Source organism: Phocoena phocoena, chromosome 19, assembly GCF_963924675.1.
Source record: "Phocoena phocoena chromosome 19, mPhoPho1.1, whole genome shotgun sequence".
In the NCBI taxonomy this organism is placed as follows: Eukaryota; Metazoa; Chordata; class Mammalia; order Artiodactyla; family Phocoenidae; genus Phocoena; species Phocoena phocoena.
This window is the reverse complement of record NC_089237.1, coordinates 21,151,173-21,173,653: the sequence shown is the minus strand read 5'-3', so window position 1 is coordinate 21,173,653 and position 22,481 is coordinate 21,151,173. Positions and strand designations below refer to the sequence as shown.

The 22,481-nt window shown below is 38.5% G+C and overlaps 2 protein-coding genes across 2 annotated transcripts in view; one reads left to right on the top strand and one right to left on the bottom strand.

The window, feature by feature from the left end:
- The window catches only part of FBXL20 (F-box and leucine rich repeat protein 20), a 111,755-nt gene that overhangs the window by 74,566 nt on the left and 14,708 nt on the right, over positions 1–22,481 (bottom strand). The gene's annotated exons all lie outside the window — the stretch shown is intronic.
- LOC136138609 (small ribosomal subunit protein eS27-like) lies at positions 895–1,149 on the top strand. The gene has a single exon (XM_065897359.1). The coding sequence runs from the start codon at positions 895–897 to the stop codon at positions 1,147–1,149; it is 255 nt and encodes an 84-aa protein (XP_065753431.1).

Sequence of the window (22,481 nt, the reverse complement as noted above, 5' to 3'; positions counted from 1 at the left end):
TCTGAAGATACTGCTTAATGCATTTCTGTCTTCCTATGTTACTACTGTGATATGTAATGCTATTCTGATTGGTCCTTTGAATGTAACCTCTAGCTACTCTTGCTGGAAGCTTTTAGTACAGCCTCTGTATCCCCAGTTTACTGAAATTTCATAATCAGTCCTCTTGGTCTGTGTATTTTTTATTATTCTATCAGATCTCTCAACTTGCAAATCTATGATTCAGTTTGGAAAATGCTTTGGAAATCTGTTGGTATCATCTCCCACTATTTTCTCTGTCCTCTCATGCTCAAACTCCTATTAGTCAAATATTGGACCTTCTGGTCTATCTTTAATTTTTTTAATTATTTGTCTCCTATTTTCCTCATTTAATATTTTCTTTCTAATTCCTAGGAAATTGCTTCAACTTTACTTCCAATCTTTCCACTAATTTTTTTTGGGGGGGGTATCATTTTTTATTTCCAAGAGTTATTTCTTATTTATTGAAAGAGTTTCAAAAGAGCATTCTGTTTTTTGAAGAGGCAACATTTCATTTCTTAGAGATTAATACCTCTTCCCCTCTGCCCTACCCGCAGTTTTTTCCCCTCTGCTCTCTACCTTGTTTCTTTTATGGGTTTGTTTGGCCTCTCATTTTGGAGGCTTTCCTCAACTATCAGGTTATCCTTGGCTGTCCACTCCTTTTCATGGCATTAAGAAGCTATTGTAAGTTCACTGTTTGGCTCCATATCCCTATCCTTTTCATACATCTGATATTCCTGGATCCAGAACCCTCAGCCTCTATTTTCTTGAAGAAAAAAATGCCCAGTTTCCTAGAGGGGGAAGAAGTAGTTTACATAGGATTCAACCACTTAAGACTTTCTTCAGCCTTTCCGACGGTGACGACCTCCCCACGAGAACATGCCTCTCTCAAAGGATCCCCTTCGTCCCTCTCCAGAAGAGGAGAAGAGGAAACACAAGAAGAAGAGCCTGGTGCAGTGCCCTAATTCCTATTTCATGGATGTGAAATGCCCAGGATGCTATAAAACCACCACTGTCTTTGGCCATGCACAAACAGTAGTTCTGTGTGGTGGCTGTTTTACTGTCCTCTGCCAGCCCACAGAAGGAAAAGCAAGGCTTACCGAAGGATGCTCCTTCAGACGGAAGCAGCACTAAAAGCCCCCAGAATCAAGATGAATGGGAACCCATCCCAATAAACACATTTTGGATTAAAAAAAAAGACTTTCTTCAACCAGTACCTACTTTTAACCTCAAGCCTCATTCTTGTATTTTCACTTTTTACTACCAAGTGTTGAGTCTTTTTGGAGGTTTTGTAAACTTGCTTGCTAGTCTCTGCAGACAACCCAGAGTGTACCTCCCTCTACTTGGCTAAATTATTTAACACTTTTCTACTAATTTTTTTATCTTCTAAAATTTTTTTGTCATTCTTGTTTCTGTGATCTTATACTCCTTTTTATTCTTTTATAATAATGTTAGTGCTATTTGAAAAGAAAGGAAATAAATGTATTAAGTCAAACTCCCATGTTTAGCCAAAATACCCATGCAATAGTTTTAGATATCTTGAATAAAGTCATAAGCATATTTACTAAACTTCTGGATACCATGAAACTCATTAGGATAAATAATAACCTTGGATAACAGAATCAGGGTTCAACATGATTTCAAAAGGACAGTATCAAGAGGAAACTAGGGACCTCCCTGGTGGCGCAGTAGTTAAGAATCCGCCTGCCAATGCAGGGGACATGGGTTCAGGCCCTGGTCCGGGAAGATCCCACACGCCACGGAGCAACTAAGCCTGTGTGCCACAACTACTGAGTCTGCACTCTAGAGCCCGCAAGCAACAACTACTGAAGCCCATGCACCTAGAGCCCGTGCTCTGCAACAAGAGAAGCCACCGCAATGAGAATCACATGCACCACAATGAAGAGTAGCCCTCGCTCGCCGCAACTAGAGAAAGCCTGTGCACAGCAACGAAGACCCAACACAGCCAAAAATGAATAAATAAATTAATTAATTTTAAAAAATGAGGAAACTAAACAGGGTAAATTTTTTTTAAATCTCTCACTAAAATTAAGCAATTACCAGTTATATAATATGAAACTAGAAACCTAGTTTCACAAAAAACAGGGAGTTTTAGTTTATCATGAGTTACTTATATGACTTCCTGTAACAAGTTTTAAAAGAAAAGAAAAGCTGTATCTTAGGATACACTAATGGAAAGCAGACCAGACCAAGGGACAAAACTACTGTATATTCTGAGTGGTTGTCAATAACTCTAACGTCACATTTGAGAAAGGAAATCAACTAAATATCATTTAGAAAATGGATCCCGGGATATTGAGAGGTTCTAAAGCTAAGTTTTGTGGAAGATGGTAAAGATAAGAGGAATACTCAAAATGTTCAATGGAAGAACATTATAGCTGCTATTGAATAGCTGAAGAATTGTCCTTTACAATCAAGTAGCTCTATACTGTTCAAGATAACCAACCTAGGAGAAGTGGAGACAATGTGTTTAAGACAGATTTGGCTTAAATAACTGTGTAAAGCTGTAAGCTCTCCCCATTACTGGTCAGCCAGTCTCTCCAATATCAGCGATGTCATAGAGTAGATTGTTCCATTGAGAAGGAGCTTTAACTAGATGACATTAAGCTTGGTTCCACTAAAGGAAGACAGAAATAAAGAAACCAAGAGTCAAAGAAGGTCATTATATAATGATAAAGGGGGTCAATTCATCAAGAAGATACAGCAAGTGTAAATATTTATGCACCCAACACTGGAGCACCTAAATATATAAAGCAAATATAACAGAACTAAAAGGAGAAACGAACAGCAATACAATAGTAGCAGGGGATTTTAACACCTCACTCTCAATAACAGATCTTCCAGAGAATTAATAAGCAAACAGAAGATTTTAACAACATCACAGACTAAATGATCTAATAAACATACACAGAACAGTCCATCCAGTGGCAGCAAAATACACATTCTTCTCAAGCATACACAGAACATTCTCCAAGACAGAACATATGTTAGGCCACAATACAAATTTCAACAAGATGGGTAAGACAGAAACCATATCAAGTATCTTTCCTGATCACAATGGTATTCAGACGTGTGTTTTCCAACACCCAAGCAATACCCGATTTCTTAGCAGACACTGAATGGGTGCCCTACAAATTTAACTCAATTCTGACACTATCTACCAGGAGATAGCATCAGATCTCACAGGTGAAAGGCCCAGTCCCACAAGACTACCCCCACTTCAGACACCAATCGCAAGTCCAGGGTGTTACTTTGTGCTTCTGACCAACTGGCTATAAATTAAAGGTTCCTGCAACCCACTTCTCAGGTTCAATTAATTTGCTAGAAGTGGTACACAGAACTCAGAGAAACATTAACGTATGTCTCTCAGTTTGTTATTATTTTTTTTAATTTAATTTAATTTTTATTTATTTTTGGCTACGTCGGGTCTTTGTTGCTGCGTGCAGGCTTTCTCTAGTTGCGGTGAGCAGGTCTACTCTTCATCCTCAGGCTACAGGCTCAGGGGTTCAGCAGTTCTGGTTCACGGGCTGTTGAGCACAGGTTCAGTAGTTGTGGCGCACAGGCTTAGCTGCTCCGCGGCATGTGGGATCTTCCTGGACCAGGGCTCAAACCCGTGTCCCCTGCATTGGCAGGCGGATTCTTAACTACTGCGCCACCAGGGAAGCCCTCTCAGCTTATTTAAAGGATTCAGGTGAACAGCCAGATAAAGAGGTAACACAGGGTGAGGTCTGGAAGGGTCCTGAGTGCAGGAGCTTCTGTCGCCATAAGAACTGGGGTGCACCACCCCTCTGGCATGTAGATGCTACCAAATGCTACCAACATGGAAGATCTCTGAACCTCATCCTTTTGGGTTTTTTAATGGAGGCTCCAATACACAGACATAATTGATTATACCACAGGCCATTGGTGACTGCTTCAACCTTCAGCTCCTCTGCCCTCCCCAGAGGTGGGGAAGGGGGAAATGGGGAGTGGAACTGAAAGTTCCAACCCTCTTATCATAGTTGGCTCCCCTGGCAACTGGTCTCCATCATTCAGTTACCTAGGGGCCTTCAAAAATTCACCTTATTAACAAACTCAGGTGTGGCTGAAAGGGGCTTGTTGTAAATAAAAAGACACCCATTTCACCTTTATGGCTTTGAACTGAGAACAAAAGATGTTCCTACTGCTTGCTTAAGAAATTACAAGGGTTTTTGGGAGTTGTGAGTCAGGAACCAAGAACAAAGACCAAAATATATGTGTTATAAATCACAATATCACAGGCATGAAACTAGAAATCAGTAACAGAAGGAAAATTGGAAAATTCACAAATACGTGGAAATCAATCAACACACTACTGAACAACCAATAGATCAAAGAAGAAATCAAAAGGGAAATCAAAAAATATCTTGAGACAAACAAAAATGGAAACACAACAAACCAAAACTTATGGGATGCAGCAAAAACAGTTTTAAGAGGAATATTTATAGCTATAAATGTCTACATTAAGAAAAAAGAAAGATCCCAAATAAACAACCAACATTTCACCTCAAGGAACTAGAAAAAGAACAAACTAAGCCCAATGTCCACAAAAAGCAATAATAAAGATTAGAGCAGAAATAACAGAAATGGAGAAAGGAAACCAATATAAAAGATTAATGAAACTAACACTTGGTTCTTTAAAAAGATAAACAAAATTGACAAACCTATAGCTAGACTAACCAAGGGAAAAGAGAGGACTCAAGTAAAATTATAAATGAAAAAGGAAAGAAAAAAATTGTAAATGAAAGAGGAGACATTACAACTGATACCACAGAAATATAAAGGATCATAAGAGACTACTATGAACAATCATACCCCAATAAAATGGACAACCTACGAGAAATGGATAAATTCCTAGAAGCATGACCACTTGCTGTTAAGGTAATTAAACAAGGAGGCAATTGGGGTTTAATTGTCTGAGGTGGTTCTAATGCCTTGGTAGCCCACGTTGCAAACCAAAACCTAAGCCAGCATAAATGCACTGGGATCTGAGAAAATGAAACTTAAGAACAATCCCAAGTAAGGCAACTGCTTAAGATACAGCCAATCAAATAACTATTTTGCTTCGGTGTCTTGTCTATAAAAACCTTGCCCGTAGCTCCTGTGCATGGAGCACTTCTAAAATCACTTCTGGACTGGTGCTATGCAATTCAAATTAATGTCTGCTCAAATAAACTCTTCAACATTTTAATGTGCAACAGGTTTTGTTTTTCTTTTTTAACACTTCCAAGACTGAATCATGAAGATGTAGATAATCTGAATAGATAAATAATGAGTATGGAGACTGAATCGGTAATCAAAACCTCCCAACAAAGAAAAGCACAAGACTAGATGGTTTCACTGAGAAATTCTAGGAAGCATATAAGAAAGAATTAATGTCAATCCTGCTCAAATTCTTCCCCCAAAATTGAAGAGAAATCACTCCCAAACTCATTTTATGAAGCCAGCATTACCCAAAGCCAGAGAAGGAAACTACAAGAAAACTATAAGCCAATAACCCTGATGAATTTAGATGCAAAAATTCTCAGTAAAATAACAGCAAACCATATTCAACAGCACATTAAAAGAATCATACACCATGATCAAATGGGATTTATCCCTGTGATACACGGATGGTTCAATGCACACAAATTAATCAATGTGATAAACCACATTAACAGAATGAAAGACCAAAAGGATATGATCTGGATAGAAAAAAAAAACACTGGACAAAATTCAACATCATTTCCTGATAAAAAACCATCTACAAGCTGGATATAGAAGGAACGTACCTCAACATAATAAAGGCCATATATGACAAGCCCACAGCTGACTTCACAATGGTGAAAGGCTGACAGCTTTTCCCCTAAGATCGGAAACAAGACAAAGGTAATCTAAACACTCCTAGTCAACACAGTACTGGAAGTCCCAACCACAGCAATTAGGTAGGAAAGACATAAAAGGCATCCAAATCAGAAGGAAGAAGTAAAAGTATCTCTGTTCGCAGATGACATGATTTTATACAGAAAAATCTTAAAGACTACACCATAAAACCGTTAGAACTAATAATTCATTAAAGCTGCAGGTTACAAAATCAGCATACAAAAATCAGTTGCACTTCTATACACTAAGAACAAACTAGATGAAAATAAACAATCTCATTTAAAATAATATAAAAAAATAAAATACCTAATAACTCTCCCAGACTTCAGACAATACTATAAAGCTACAGTGATCAAAACAGTGTGGTAATGGTACAAAAACAGACATATGGATCAATGGAACAAAATAGAAAGCCCAGAAATAAATCCACATACCTATGGTCAATTAATCTTTGACAAAGGAGGCAAGAATATAAAATGGGAAAAAGACAGTCTCTTCATCAAGTGGTGCTGGGAAAGTTGGACAGCTGCGTGTAAATCAATGAAGTTAGAACACATCCTCACACCATGCACAAAAATAAACTCAAAATGGCTTAAGGATAAGACATGAAACCATAAAACTCCTAGAAGAGAGCATAGGCAAAACATTCTCTGACATAAATAGTACCAATGTTTTCTTAGGTCAGTCTCCCAAGGCAATAGAAATAAAAACAAAAATAAACAAACGGGACCTAAGCAAACTTACAAGCTTTTGCACAGCAAGGGAAACCATTTAAAAAAAAAAAAAAAAGACAACCTATGGAATGGGAGAAAATATTTGCAAATGATGCAACCAACAAGGGCTTCATTTCTAAAATATAGAAACAGTTCATACAACTCAACAACAGAAAAGCAAACAATCCAATCAAAAAATGGGCAAAAGACCTTAATAGACATTTCTCCAAAGAAGACATACAGATGGCCAGTAGGCACATGGAAAGATGCTCAACATCACTAATTATTAGAGAAATGCAAATCAAAAATACAATGAGGTACCACCTCACACCAGTCAGAATGGCCACCATTAAAAAGTCTACAAATAACAAATGCTGGAGAGGGTGTGGAGAAAAGGGAACCCTCCTACACTGTTGGTGGGAATATAAATTGGTGCAGCCACTATGGAAAACAGTATGGAGGTTCCTCAGGAAACTAAAAATAGAATTCCCATATGATCCAGCAATCCCACTTCCTGGTCATATACCCAGACAAAACTATAACTCAAAAAGATACATGCACCCCTATGTTCATAGCAGCACTATTCACAATAGCTAAGACATGGAAACAACCTAAATGTCCATCAACAGATGAATGGATAAAGCAGATGTAATACATATATACAATGAAATATTACTCAGCCATAAAAAAGAATGAAATAATGGCATCTACAGCAACATGGATGCAGCAAGAGATTATCATACTAAGTGAAGTAAGTCAGAAAGAGAAAGACAAATACCATATGATATCACTTGTATGTGGAATCTAAAATATGGCATAAATGAACCTATCTACAAAACAGAAACAGACTCACAGACATAGAGATCAGACCTGTGGTTGCCAAGGGGGAGGGGGGAAGGGAGAGGGATGGACTGGGAATTTGGCATTGGTAGATACAAACTATTACATTTAGAATGGATAAACAACAAGGTCCTACTGTATAGCACAGGGAACTACACCCAATCCCCTGGGATAAGCCATAATGGAAAAGAATATTTTAAAAAGAATGTCTATATGTATAAAACTGAGTCACTTTGCTGTACAACAGAGATTGCCACAACACTGTAAATCAACTATACTGCAATTTAAAAAATTAAAAATGAAATAAAATACCTAGCAATAAATTTAAGCAAGGAAGTGAAAGACCTGTACATAAAAACTGTAAGGCATTGATGAGAAAAATTGAAGACACAAATAAATGAAAATATATCCATGTTTATGGACTGGAACAATTAATATTGTTAAAACGTCCATACCACCCAAAATGATCTACACATGCAATGCAATCTCTATCAAAATTCCAATGGCATTTTTCACAGAAATAGAAAATCAATCCTAAAGTTTATATGGAACCACAAAAGATCCTGAATAGCCAAAGTAATCTTGAGAGGGAAGAACAAAGCTGGAGGCATCACACTTCTCGACCTGAAACTACATTACAAAGCTTTAGTAATCAAAACATTATGTACTGGCATAAAAACAGACACACAGACCAATGGAACAGAATCAAGAGCCCGGACATAAACCCATGAATATACGGTCAACTAATATTTGAAAAGGGAGCCAAGAAGACTCAATGGGGAAAAGATAGTCTCTTCAATAGTAGGTACTGGGAAAACTGTATATTCACATGCAGAAGAATAAAATTAGACCTCTATATTACATCACTCACAAAAATTAACTCAAAATGGATTAAAGACTTAAATAAATGTAAGGCCTAAAACTCCTATAAGAAAATATAGTGAAAATGCTCCTTAACATTGGTTTTGGCAATGATTTTTTTGGATATAACACCAAAAGCACAAGAAGGAAAGCAAAAAACAAGTGGAACTACATCAAACTAAAAAGCGTCTGCACAGCAAAAGAAACAATCAACAAAATGAAAAGGCAACCTATAAAATGGGAGAAAACATTTGTAAACTATATATCTGATAAGGGATTATTATCCAAAATATATAAGAAACTCATATAATAATAACAAAAATAAATAAATAAAACTGGGCAAAGGATCTGAACAGAAATACTTCCAAAGTATATGAAAAGGTGTTCAACATCATTAGGGAAACACAAGTCAAAACCACAATGAGGGGGGCTTCCCTGGTGGCGCAGTGGTTAAGAATCCGCCTGCCAATGCGGGAGACACGGGTTTGAGCCCTGGTCCAGGAAGATCCCACATGCCGCAGAGCAACTAAGCCCGTGCGCCACAACTACTGAGCCTGCATGCCACAGCTACTGAAGCCCGCACACCTAGAGCCCGTGCTCTGCAACAAGAGAAGCCACCGCAATGAGAAGCCTGCGCACCCCAACGAAGAGTAGCCCCTGCTCGCCGCAACTAGAGAAAGCCCACGCACAGCAACGAAGACCCAACACAGCCAGCAATAAATAAATAAATATTTTTTTTAATTAGTAAAAAAAAAAAAAAAAACACAATGAGATATCACCTCACATTTGTTAGAATCACTATAATCAAAAAGACATGAGGGGGCTTCCCTGGTGGCGCAGTGGTTGAGAGTCCGCCTGCCGATGCAGGGGACGCAGGTTCGTGCCCCGGTCCGGGAAGGTCCCACATGCCGCGGAGCGGCTGGGCCCGTGAGCCATGGCCGCTGAGCCTGCGCGTCCGGAGCCTGTGCTCCGCAACGGGAGAGGCCACAACAGTGAGAGGCCCGCGTACCGCAAAAATAAAAGACATGAGATAATAAGTACTGGTGAGGTGGAGAAAAGCGAACCCTTGAGCAGTGTTAGTGTGAATGTAAATTGGTACAGCCACTATCGAAAACACTATGGAGGTTCCTCATAAAATTAAAGACAAAACTGCCATATAATTCAGCAGTCCCATTTGAGGTATATATCCAAGGAAATGAAATTACTATTTCAAAGAGATATCTGCACCTCCATGTTCACTGCAGCATTATTTACAACAGCCAAGATATGGAAACAATCTAAGTGTCTGTCAACAGATTAATGGATAAAGAAAACATTGGTATATATATACAATGGAATATTATTCAGCCACAAAAAAAGAAGGAAATCCTGCCTTTTACAACAAAATGGATGAACCTAGAAGGCATGGTGCTAAGTCAAATAAATCAGAGAAAGACAAATACTGTATAATCTCATAAGCGGTGGCTGCCAGGATCTGAGGAATGGGGGAAATGAGAGAAGGTGGTTAAAGTGTATACTTGAAAGTTGCTGAGAATAGATCCTTTTTTTTTTTTTGCGGTACGCGGGCCTCTCACTGTTGTGGCCTCTCCCGTTGCGGAGCACAGGCTCCGGACGCGCAGGCTCAGTGGCCATGGCTCACGGGCGCAGCCGCTCTGCGGCATGTGGGTTCTTCCCGGACCGGGGCACGAACCCGCGTCCCCTGCATCGGCAGGCGGACTCTCAACCACTGTGCCACCAGGGAAGCCCACTGAGAGTAGATCTTAAATGTTCTCCCACAAAACAAACATCACTGGGACTTCCCTGGCAGTCCCGTGGTTAAGACTCTACTTCCACTGCAGGGGGCACGGGTTTGATCCCTGGTCAGGGAACAAAGATCCCACATGCCATGCAGCATGGCCAAAATAAAATAAAATAAAAACACATTCAAAACAAACATCATTAACTGTGTGAGATGACAGATGTGTTAACTAACTTTACTGTGGTAGTCGCAAAATACACGTATGTCAAATCATCATGCTGTGTACCTTAAACTCACACAATGTTGTAGTCAATTATATCTCAGTAAAGCTGGATACAAAAAAAGAAAGAAACCAAAGAGGGAACCAACATAAATAAAGAAATGTAATTTACATAGGCATACAGAATATACTAAAATAGGTTTACATTTAGTTATTTTTCTTAAACATTAAAAAAGAATCAAAATTAGGACTTCCCTGGTGGTCCAGTGGTAAAGAATCTGCCTTACAATGCAGGGGACGCAGGTTCGATCCCTGGTCAGGGAACTACGATCCCACATGCTGCAGGGCAACTAACCACTGAGCTCACACGCCTCAACTAGAGAGCCCATGTGCCGCAGACTACAGAGCCCACGCGCTCTGGAACCAGAGCGCCACAACTACAGAGCCCATGCGCCCTGGAGCCTGTGCGCCACAACTAGAGAAGAGAAAACCCACACACCACAACTACAGAGAAGCCCGTGCGCGCAACGAGATATCTCACATGCCTCAACGAAGATCCCACCTGCCACAAGTAAGACCCGATGCAGCCAAAAATAAATAAATAATGAATAAATCTTTTTAAAAAATCAAAATTAAAATCAACACAGACTGAGAAAAAGCAAGCCAGTGTCATTACTGGATGTACAAACAAATTAGGACTTAGCCTAGAACACAGGCTTGATAACTCTGTTCTTCGGCAGTATGCTTGACCCTATCTCCCCAAACCAGTGGTGACCCAAGACAAAACAAAAACTATCAGGACAATGATATTTTTCATAAATCTACATGCATTCCATTTTTAAATGCTGGGATTATACCCTTTAGATTTGGTTTAAATTAATCTGTATTTTGTTTTAAAATATCAATGGTATATGACACATTTAAGAAAATGTTGGCAACCTTTTATTAGTTAGCCCCCCTCCCTTTTTTTCTCCCCATTTTACTAATCCAAGGCTTTTGTAGATTTCCTAGAATGTATGTTTTATGGGACAGTTCTATAAAGAGTTTGGTCATGAATAACTTTACAAGGTTGTCTGCCAACAGCCATAAAAAATGAACAAAAACATGTTTACAGATTTTTTTTTAAAAAATCAACACTGATAGGCACAAGCCTATTGATACATAAGCAGAATTTTAAATTCAGCTATCTTTTCTCTGGAGCCTTCTCTTACTAGAAGGAAGACTCTAATCTCTTACCTGCCTGATGGAATTCTGGAACTAGGTGAGGGAAGGAGACTAGCAGGTTCCACTGTTCACTGTGGCATCTTAGCCTCATTCGCCTCTGGGCTTAGGGTCCTAGGTCCTGAACTTCTCATGTTCAATTCCTCCAAAGAATAATGTCCTGACTTCTGTAAGTCTGATGGCAGTCATTCAACTGATCAGGGTGCATGGGGTGAGTATGGGGGTGGGGGTGGTGGCAGAGAGGGGTCCATCCCCCATTACAGATTTTTCAGACAATGCTCCCTGTTCTCAGCCTTCATCTGTGGTACATGGTACTTCCATGTACTGAGCTTTTCAAGGGTCTTGCAGAGAAATTATGATCTGTCTCTTGCCAGTATTCTCCTCTATAGAGTTTGACCTTCCTCTCCTCTGTTAGGTCACTTACTACTTCTTTTTGCTTTCCTTCTTCCTATACAAGTAGGATTACAGATGTCTTATCCTTTCAAAATGGAGTTTATATTCCTGTCTTTAGGTGATTTTCAAAAAAGCCTGAAAATAATTTTACTTTGCTGTCTTAAAACCTGAAGGGGATGGTTTTTGTAATCTTTTAAGTCAAATAACCTTGAAATAGAGCCAACCACTGTTCAAGAACTAAATGTTTATATTTGATAATAACCCCCAAAGGATAACACTATTGAAACCAAGAACTCAACTGCTCGGTTAAATTAGACTACTACCTCTTTTTCAAACAAAGCCTATACTTTCTCATCTCTATGGCTTTACGTCTTCTACCTAGAAATCAATCCATTTTTTAAATGCTCTGCTCCAATTTCATATCCTCCATGAAAGCTTCACTGATCCTCTCTCCTAGGAGGGAATGCCTTTTTCCCACTTCAGGTTTTCATGAGGAAGAACTTGCGCTAAACACACTCCTGACTTCTCCGTACTTCTTTACTTACAGAGACAGAGTGACTTATCTGAACCTGTCTGACTAGTTAATCTTAGAAGAGTGAAGAGCAAACTTGGCCCATCTCTGTGCTTCTACCGTTCCAAGGTGTGGAGCAAGCATTGGCTGCTTATTTAGGGCCAGACTCTCCCTTGCATAGGGAGGCTTGAGTCAATATAGCACTGCTTTGAGGCAGGTTGGTCTACCTAAAGGACTTCAGTTAAAAGGCACAATTTGGCTCAAGTGCTGAAAGTTGTATCCTCCAACCTGGTCTCTGTTAGTAATAAAAGTGGTATTTTGACCCCTACCTGCCACTCTTGTTTTCTTTATCTGTTCAGAACTTCAGAAAGGATAAGGGATGCTTTACCTGAAACCTCTTTAGAAATCCCAATAATCTCTAGGTGGAAATGTTTTCCTACTTTCCTATAATCCAGAACTTTGCTTATATTTCTATTATAGATCTTAAATTTTTTCTTACTGTGTTGACAATCTTCTAACCTACTAGGCTGTAAGCTTTTAGAAAGTGGATTAACCACAGTGCCTTACACATGACAAATCATAATATAAATATTTGTTGCACTGACTGACTGAAGGGCTAAATGTTTCTTTAAACTAAAAGTAAAGAGAATTTTATGGTTTCTAGCTATTTCAGGTTCTACTCATTCTAAAGTCACAGCAAGTGCATATCAAAGACTGCCAGATTATAATTAATCTTATAACTAAGATGTGTTTTCCCTTGTCAAATTTCCTCTGCAATACATTGGGTCATTATCACCAGTTCTGTTTTTTTGTCTGCATGCTCTAGGAATTTTAAAAGCTAATTAGGGGCTTCCCTGGTGGCACAGTGGTTAAGAATCCACCTGCCAATGCAGGAGACACGGGTTCGAGCCCTGGTCTGGGAAGATCCCACATGCCATGGAGCAACTAAGCCCGTGTACCACAACTACTGAGCCTGTGCTCTAGAGCCTGCGAGCCATGACTACTGAGCCCGCGTGCCAAAACTACTGAAGCCCACGCGCCTAGAGCCTGTGCTCCACAAGAGAAGCCACCACAATGAGAAGCCTGCGCACCGCAACAAAGAGTAGCCCCCACTCGCCGCAACTAGGGAAAGCCTGCGCAGCAACGAAGACCCAATGCAGCCAAAAATAACTAAATAAATTTATTAAAAAAATAAAAGCTAATTATACATCTTATAAACCTAAAATTAAAAATAATTCAGTTTACACTGAGGAGATGAATTCAAATGAAATGGATAGAATCTAAGCTGCTATCTCAAGATACCTTTCTATAATATAGGACAAAGACAATAACCACTCAAATTCACTGTATTAATTAATCATCATCAGTAACTGTAATGGTTAAAAATAAGTACTACGTAAAAATGATTAGGAGACGACATGGCCAAACTAGTGGTCATGGTCACTCTTCTGCAGAATAAAAATTAGAAATTGAGAAAGTACATTTTTAGTATAATTGGAGTATTTCAAAATTAGGGAGCCAGAATCGGGTTTCTTCTAAAACCTCAGATCAAAAGTGTACTCAGAGGTGACATCAGCAAAAATGGTGGAATAGGAAGTTTGAAATCCCACCTCCCCATAAAAGTAACCAAAAAACTGACAAAATCAAATATTTTTGAACTTCAGAAACTAACCGAAGGCTTGCAACAGTCCACGGAGTGTATATTCAAGAACAAAGGCTGAATCTCAGCAAGAACAGAGAGCTTTGAGGCATTTTAAGTTACCCCAACCCCTACATTTGCAGTAGCACTATCCTGAAAATAACAGCCCGCACTGCTGGTAACTGAGGAACCAGAACATGGTTCATTTTCAAAGTATTGTAATTATTTGTCTTGACCTGTCTGGTTGCTCCCTGGAAGATCAGCTCAAAAGGCTTGTCTTTATTTTGCCCGACTCAAAAGGGGCCTAGTGCTAAAGAAATTACTCCACTTTGTTCAAAACATTTACAGGCAAACGTTTTAGTCACTGCTGCCTAAGGAACAGATAACAATTGGGGCAAACAATAGACTAACCAAAGAGGTTGAGGGGAAAGGGCTAGAGAATGAGATGTCCATAACGGTACTGAAAAGCTCCTATATCCTGGGAATCTAGAAGGCCACATGCATGCCCAACGTTGTGCACACATTCAGGAAAAACCTGAGAAGACCCTAAGCTGTCACTTCTGGTTGATCTTGAGGCATTGCAGAAACAGGAAGTGAAGGCTAAGGCATAATTGTAAACTGCCTGGCTGAGTGCTGAAGGCATGCCCTAACGTGTACAAGAAGCCCCTCAGCAAAGACTGAGAGAATTTCTGGTTCCAGATGTTTAAGGAAATCTCTGTACAATCATTAGCTGACTACTAAGCTAATGGAACAGAGATTTCAGTGGCCACACACAACAAAGAATAGAGTTTATAGAACTAGTTCAGAAAAAGACACTAAACAAACAAACAATACTACTACAATAAGCAGCATCAACAAGCCCAGGAGGGGAGAGAATGTGATTTCTAGAGTTGCTATATTTTAATATTCAAAATGTTCAGCTTTCAGCAAAAAATTACAAAGCATGCAATGAAGTCATTTGCAAATTATATGATACGGGTCTAGTATTCAAAATAAAGAACTTTCACAACTGAACAATAAAAATACAAATAACCCAATTTAAAAATGTACAAAGAATATAAATAAACATTTCTCCAAAGAAGATACACAAATGGCCAACAAGCACATGAAATGCTCAACATCATTAGTCATTAGGGAAATACAAAGCTAAACCACAATAAGATACCACCTCATACCCACTAGGATGTTATAATTTGAGAAAAAGGGAAAAGAATAACTGTAAGAATATGGAGAAATCTGAACCATCGTACATGGCTGGCGGGAATGCAAAATGGGCAGCTGCTGCGGAAAATAGTTTGGCACTTCCTCAAAACGTTAAACATAGAGTTACAACATGACCCAGCAATTCCACTCCTAAGTACATACCCAAAAGAACTGAAAAAAGGTTTCAAACACATATTATTCATAAGAATATTCATAGCAGCTCTATATGCAACAGCCACAAGGTGGAAAAAATCAAAATACCTGTTAATAAATGAATGGATAAACAAAATGTGGTATAGCCATACAACGCATTATTCAGCCATAAAAAGGTAAACATGCTAAAACATGGATGAACCTAGAAAACATTATGCAAAGTCAAGAAGCCAGTCACAAAAAACCACATACTATATGATTCCATTCATATGAAAGTCAGAAAAGAGAAATCTACAGAGACTGAAAGCAGATGAGTGGTTGCTTAGAACAAGGGAGTGATAAGGGATAAGGAGTGATGGATAAAGGGTACAAGTTTCTTTCTGAAGTGCAGAAAATGTTCCAGAATTGACTGTGGTGATAGTCTGCACATATCTGTGAATATACTAAAAGCCACTGGATTGTATACTATAAAAATGAGAACTTTCTTGTAATGTGAATTATATCTCAATAAAAAATATAATTTAAAAATGTGTACTCAACAAGCTCTTTGAAGAAGAAAGATAAAAATAAATTCACAGGAAACTTCTCCTCAGTAACAACAGAACTTGGAAGATGATGGAGAAATATCTTTAGAGTACTCAGGGAAAATAACTGCCACTGAGAACTTTGTACCCAGCCCACCCTAGATGACCCTAGCAATGAGGAGGAAAAAAAGATGTTTCCACACATAAGTAATTAGGTAAGTTCACCACTTAGGTCCACGGTAAAAGAACCTTTTTAAAAGGATCTACTTTCAGAAGAAGAAAAGTGAACCAGGTACTTCTCCTGCTTTTGGGAGTAATGGACCAGATTATTTTCGTGAACCTTTTAAGGACCACTAAAAACTTTGATGAAATATTAAAAATAATGACAATAATAATAGTAGATTTTTTTTAAAGCACGGATGAGCAAAAAATAGTATAAAGAACTACCAGTCCAAAATCTAGAATGTGAGAACCCAAAGTAAGCCCAATACTCAAAAATAAAATGACTTTACAGCAATATTATTAGACAAAATTAATTCAAGGAAAAAATCATTAAGAGTTGAAGGAGAGGGCTTCCCTGGTGGCGCAGTGGTTGAGGGCCCACCTGCAGATGCAGGGGACGCGGGTTCGTGCCCCAGTCCAGGAAGATCCCACATGCCACGGAGCGGCTGGGCCCGTGAGCCATGGCCGTTGAGCCTGCGCGTCCAGAGCCTGTGCTCCGCAACAGGAGAGGCCACAACAGTGAGAGGCCCGCGTACCGCAAAAAAAAAAAATAAATAAATAAGGATAGTTATAAAGTAGAGAGTTAAAATTATCTATAGGGACTTCCCTGGTGGCACAGTGATTAAGAATCCGCCTGCCAATGCAGGGGACAGGGGTTCGATCCCTGGTCCTGGAAGATCACACATGCTGTGGAGCAACTAAGCCCGTGCACCACAACTACTGAGTCTGAACTCTAGAGCCCGCGAGCCACAACTACTGAAGCCCGCATGCCTAGAGCCTGTGCTCCACAAGAGGAGCCACTGCAATGAAAAGCCCACACACGGCAACGAACAGTAGCCTCCGCTCACCGCAGCTAGAGAAAGCCAGTGTGCAGCAACGGAGACCCAACGCAGCCAAAATTAATTAATTAATTAGGGGACAAAAGAGAGACAAAATAGACAAAAAGTTAATAAAAACCTAGAGTATTTGAATACCACATATTACAAGCTTGATCTAAGAGATATGTGTAATGAATTGAGTCAAATAATAACAATAAACTTACTGAATGTATATTGTATAGCTTGCGGCCTTGTAAACACTTTATATATCAGGTAACTCTTACAACAAGCCTGGATAGAAAGATTCTATTTTGTCTCCATTTCCTAAATTAAAAAATTGAGGTGCAGAGATTAAATGTATTCCAAAGTCACACAGCTTTAAATAGCAATCTCAGCCAAAATATGAACTGATAAAAATTTAGCTTTGCCATAATTCGACAGTACTGCATGTCAGTAATTAGGAATCGGTAAGACTCTAAGAAAATAATAAATCCTTAATGTTTTATTGGACAAACAGTATGATCCCTTTCAAAAGTGTCATCAGCCCTTTTGAAGTTTTCCAAGTTTAAACTGACTTTTTAAAATGTTGTAAGTCAGAAATACGAGGTCCCCTTTGTATTTAGGGTTCATCATTAGGCTTTTCCCTCTTCTACCTAAGAGTCTTCTTAAGGGTTCTGAGGCTTGCCTCCTCTGTTGATCCATCACAATTTCATATTTAGATATAAACAGAAAAACCATAATTTTAAGAAATGTTAAGAAAACGGGGTATTCTGGTCTCCAGTCTCTGACTGGTAAGTACTTCTCTTCTTCCTTCCTACAATGCACCCTTTAAAAAGGCAGTCTAATTTTAAAATTTTGTGTCTGTGATTTTTTTTTCCCCCACATCAAACCCAAGCATTCAATAAACAAAATCTTACTTTGTTCCAACACAGAACACTTACAAAAACTGATGATGTACTTGGCCACAAAGAAACTTTCAAAAGCCTGTTATCACGGGACTTCCCTGGTGGCGCAGTGGTTAAGAATCCACCTGCCTGCCTGCAGTGGTTAAGAATCTGCCTGCCAACACAGGGGACACGGGTTCGAGCCCTGTTCCGGGAAGATCCCACATGCTGCAGAGCAACTAAGCCCGTGCGCTACAACTACTGAGCCTGCGCTCTAGAGCCTGCGAGCCACAACTACTGAGCCCACGAGCCACAACTACTGAGCCTGCATGCCACACCTACTGAAGCCCAAGCGCCTAGAGCCCATGCATCACAACAAAGAGTAGCCCCTACTTGCTGCAACTAGAGAAAGCCCACGCACAGCAATGAAGACCCAACACAGCCAAATAAATAAATAAATAAAATTTTAAAAAAAACACCTGTTATCATAAACCACTAATACACTTATATGTAACACAAAATTAGAAAAGAACAACAAAATAGCCCCTTGAGATCAATATACCTGAAATTTTTTTTTTTTTTTTTTTTTTTTTTTTTTTTTAATATACCTGAAATTTTAAAATAGGAAATAGCAGAGCTAAGATTTGAACCCCGTCAGTATGGTTCCATTGTTTTGCTCAAACCCTAAAGTCCTCCTAATTATTAGGCTCCAAGTCTGTGTTACCCAAAGTGTGGTACTCATTTAGGCATCACCTTTATATATCTTAGAAATGCAAGTTCATGGGCCCAGGTGATTTGCCAGTTTTCCAGATGACTGTCAAACAAATTGAAGTTTGAAAACCACCTCTCTAAACCAAGGCTCTTAATCCTGGTAAAAGCTCTGCTTTTGACTCCTTATAATGTGAGATAAGGAACACCTTATTCTTTAAGCCACTAAAAGGGTTTTCTACTATTTGTAGCTCGGAGCATGCTAACTGGATACAAAAATGAATACACAAAAATCAATACACCAACTTTATAGCTTCCTAATGACAGTAAATCCTATCATTTCTACCTTTAAAATATATCCAGGATCCAATTACTTCTTACACCTCCATCACAATCAACTTCATACAAGATACCACTATTACTTTTCTGAATTACTCCAAGAACACTTAAAACCAGTTATATATATACTACTTCTCTACAAAGCAAGAGTGATCCTTTCAAAGCCTGAATGTTCCTCTTCTGTTCAAAAATCCCTATGACTTCCCTTGTCAGAATAAAATCCAGAGCGCAAAACGGCCAATAAGTCCATTTATGACCTGCCCTGCTCTCTCATGCTCCCCACTCCCCACCCCACCCCGACCCCCGACTCATAACTCTCTGACCTCTTCCCTACCACAGTTACCCAACCTCACCATGATCTGGTCACAGTGACTCACCTGTTCACTCTGTTCCTAGAATACATCAAGCACACTCCCACCTTCATTTTTGTATTCCTTCCCCTGTAAGGGTTTGCTCCATCATTTCTTTAAGTCTGCTCAAATGTTAACCACCAGTGTGGTCTTCCTTAACCATTCTATGTAAAGTATGAGCCATGCCCACCTCCCTTCCTCTTTTTCCTGTCCCTCATTTCTGTCCATAGCACTTATCACCATCAGACACATTACGCATTTACTTTTTTATCTGTTTCATGTCCATTTCCCTTCACTAAATTTTAAACTCCATTTGGGCAGGATTTTGTGTTCTGTCCACTTTTACACCTCAGCATCTGTAACAATATCTGGCACATAGAAAGTGCTCAAATATTTGCTGAATGAATTAATCATTAGAAAATGTAAAAGAAAGAAAGAAAAAGAAAAAAATGTAACAGGAAAAAAAAGCCCATTTGTAATAACTTCAAAAACTATAAAGTTTGCAGAAATAAAAGGAAAACTGCGTAAAATCTTTTTTTTTTAATTTATTTATTTATTCATTTTTGGCTGCATTGGGTCCTCGTTGCTGTGTGCGGGCTTTCTCTAGTTGTGGCGAGTGGGGGCTACTCTTAGTTGCAGTGCTCGGGCTTCTCATTGTGGTGGCTTCTCTTGTTGTGGAGCACGGGCTCTAGGCGCACGGTCTTCAGTAGTTGCAGCACACGGGCTCTAGAACGTAGGCTCAGTAGTCGTGGTGCACAGGCTTAGTTGCTCCAGGGCATGGGGGATCTTCCTGAACCAGGGCTCAAACCCGTGTTCCCTGCGTTGGCAGGCGGATTCTTAACCACTGCACCACCAGGGAAACCCAAACTGTGTTAAGATCTTAAAGGAAGAACTCCCTATCATATTCTTGAATGGGAAGGAAAATATTATATAAATTCCCTCATATTAATGTATAAAACCAATCAATTAAAATTGTGGTACTGGCGATAAAAAAAAAGATGAAAGAAACAGAACACAGTTCAAAACAGACCTTTGAATTCAGTTAATTGGTTTTATGACAGAAATGGCATTTCAAAACCAGCGGGGAGAAGATGAACTATCAATATGTGGGAAAATTCAGTTAAAACTCTACGTTATATAATAAGCTCTAGGTAGGTTAAAAACTTAGATTTTACAAAAATTAATGTAGCAAGATATGGAAGAATATTTATGATCTTGGGATAGGAGACCCTTTTTTAAATAAACACCAAGAAACACTGGACAAGCCCATTCAATGAAAACCTTTGCAAATATATGGGTACACAAAGGGTTAGTATCCAATATATAGAATGCCTAAAGGAATTAAAAAACAAAAAACAAACAAAAAAAGGCACGAACTAATTTTTAAAACTTCACAAAGGATAAAATAAACAAGAAAGAAAAATTTCTTTCTTATGGAAGAAACACATGAGATCAATAAAACATTAAGACTAAAACAAGAAGATACTCAACTTCAGTAGTAATGAGGGAAATACAAAATACAATAAAACACAATTTTCCTTCTATCACTGAAAAACTTTAAAATTGGGAAATATCACATGTTGGTAAAGATGTGGAGAAACAAGTTCACTCACACACTATGGGCCAAAACATAAATTAGGAAGGCAATTTGACAATATCTGATAAACTTAATAATCATATATTCCCTATGACCCAGAAAACCCTCTTCTTGGTATTTAACATAAAGGAACACTTGCACATATATAAGAACATTCATTGCATTTGTGTTTGTGATGCAAAGGAGAAAACCTAAAGGTTAATTAATAGCTAGCTATATAAACTAGAATATTCATATAATAGAATATTATGTAACTGTGAAAAGAAATATATCTAACAGACCTCTAAGACATATCGTAGTTAAAATTTCCAAATGCCAGATACAGTATGAGGCAACTTACATAAACACACACACAGAAAACTAAGGCTATGTAAAAGCACAGAAAAAGACTTGCAAGGACACTCATCAAATTTAAAATTGGTCCTTATCTCTCTCTCTTTTTTTTTGGTTTCCCCCTTTTTAAATTAATTAATTTTTTATTGAAGTATAGTTGATTTACAATGTTGTGTTAGCTACTGCTGTACAGCAATGTGTATATGTTATACATATACATACATTCTTTTTTTTTAATTCTTTTCCATTTTGGTTTATCATAGGATATTGAATATAGTTCTCTGTGCTACACAGTAGGATCTTGTTGTTTATCTGGCCCTTATCTCTTTAGGTGGAGAGGATCAGGATTATGGGCAGTATAAAAAGGAATTATCATACTCAAAATGTTTTAATTTTTAAATAAAAATGTATCCACATATTTCTTATATAAATTAAAACTTACTATAATTTTTTAAAAGAAGAAAAAAGCGAGTTTCTAAACTGTATGTCCAGCATAATTTTGCTTGATCATAAAATGTGAACATATCCATACATATTAAATAGATAGATAATTTTTAAAAGGATACATATTAAACAGTTAACAATTGTTCTTCTAGAGAATAGAGAGATGGAGGAATTGCTTTTCACTTGAAACTCACTTTAAGGTGCATAGTAAATTATAATTTAACTTCTCTTCCAAGAACAAATACTAAAGCAACAACTTAATTTAACCCCCATTACCAGTCCCAAATTAAATCATAGGCCTATAACTGTCTTATTTTTGCAAAACACAAGTGGGCAGAAGAAAGACACGTCCCTGAAACACATTAAACTGAGAGATCTGAGGCTACTTTAGGACGGCCAAAGCAGATGATGCTAAAACTGACTTTGTCTAAAATAATGGTACAGTTCACGGAGATTGCATGCCATTTAATAAGCCATAGTCCAACCCAGCCACAGTAAATAAAAGCTACAAGAAAGTTTACTAAGCTAATTCTTGGTTAAGTTTTACTTAGATTTCAATTTGATCATTTCCTTTTTAGTACCACTGGCGTTAAGCAAAACAACTACTTACAAATACTATTTGGCTGGCTACGCACCTTCAACCTGAATGCGTATCCAGGCCTAATTCCACAAGAGAAAAACATTTCCAATTAAGATAATGTGGAGTGGCGTGGACATATATACACTACCAAATGTAAAACAGATAGCTAGTGGGGAAGCAACCGCATAGCACAGGGAGACCAGCTCGGTGCTTTGTGACCCCCTAGAGGGGTGGGATAGGGAGGGTGGGAGGGAGATGCCAAGAGGGAGGAGAT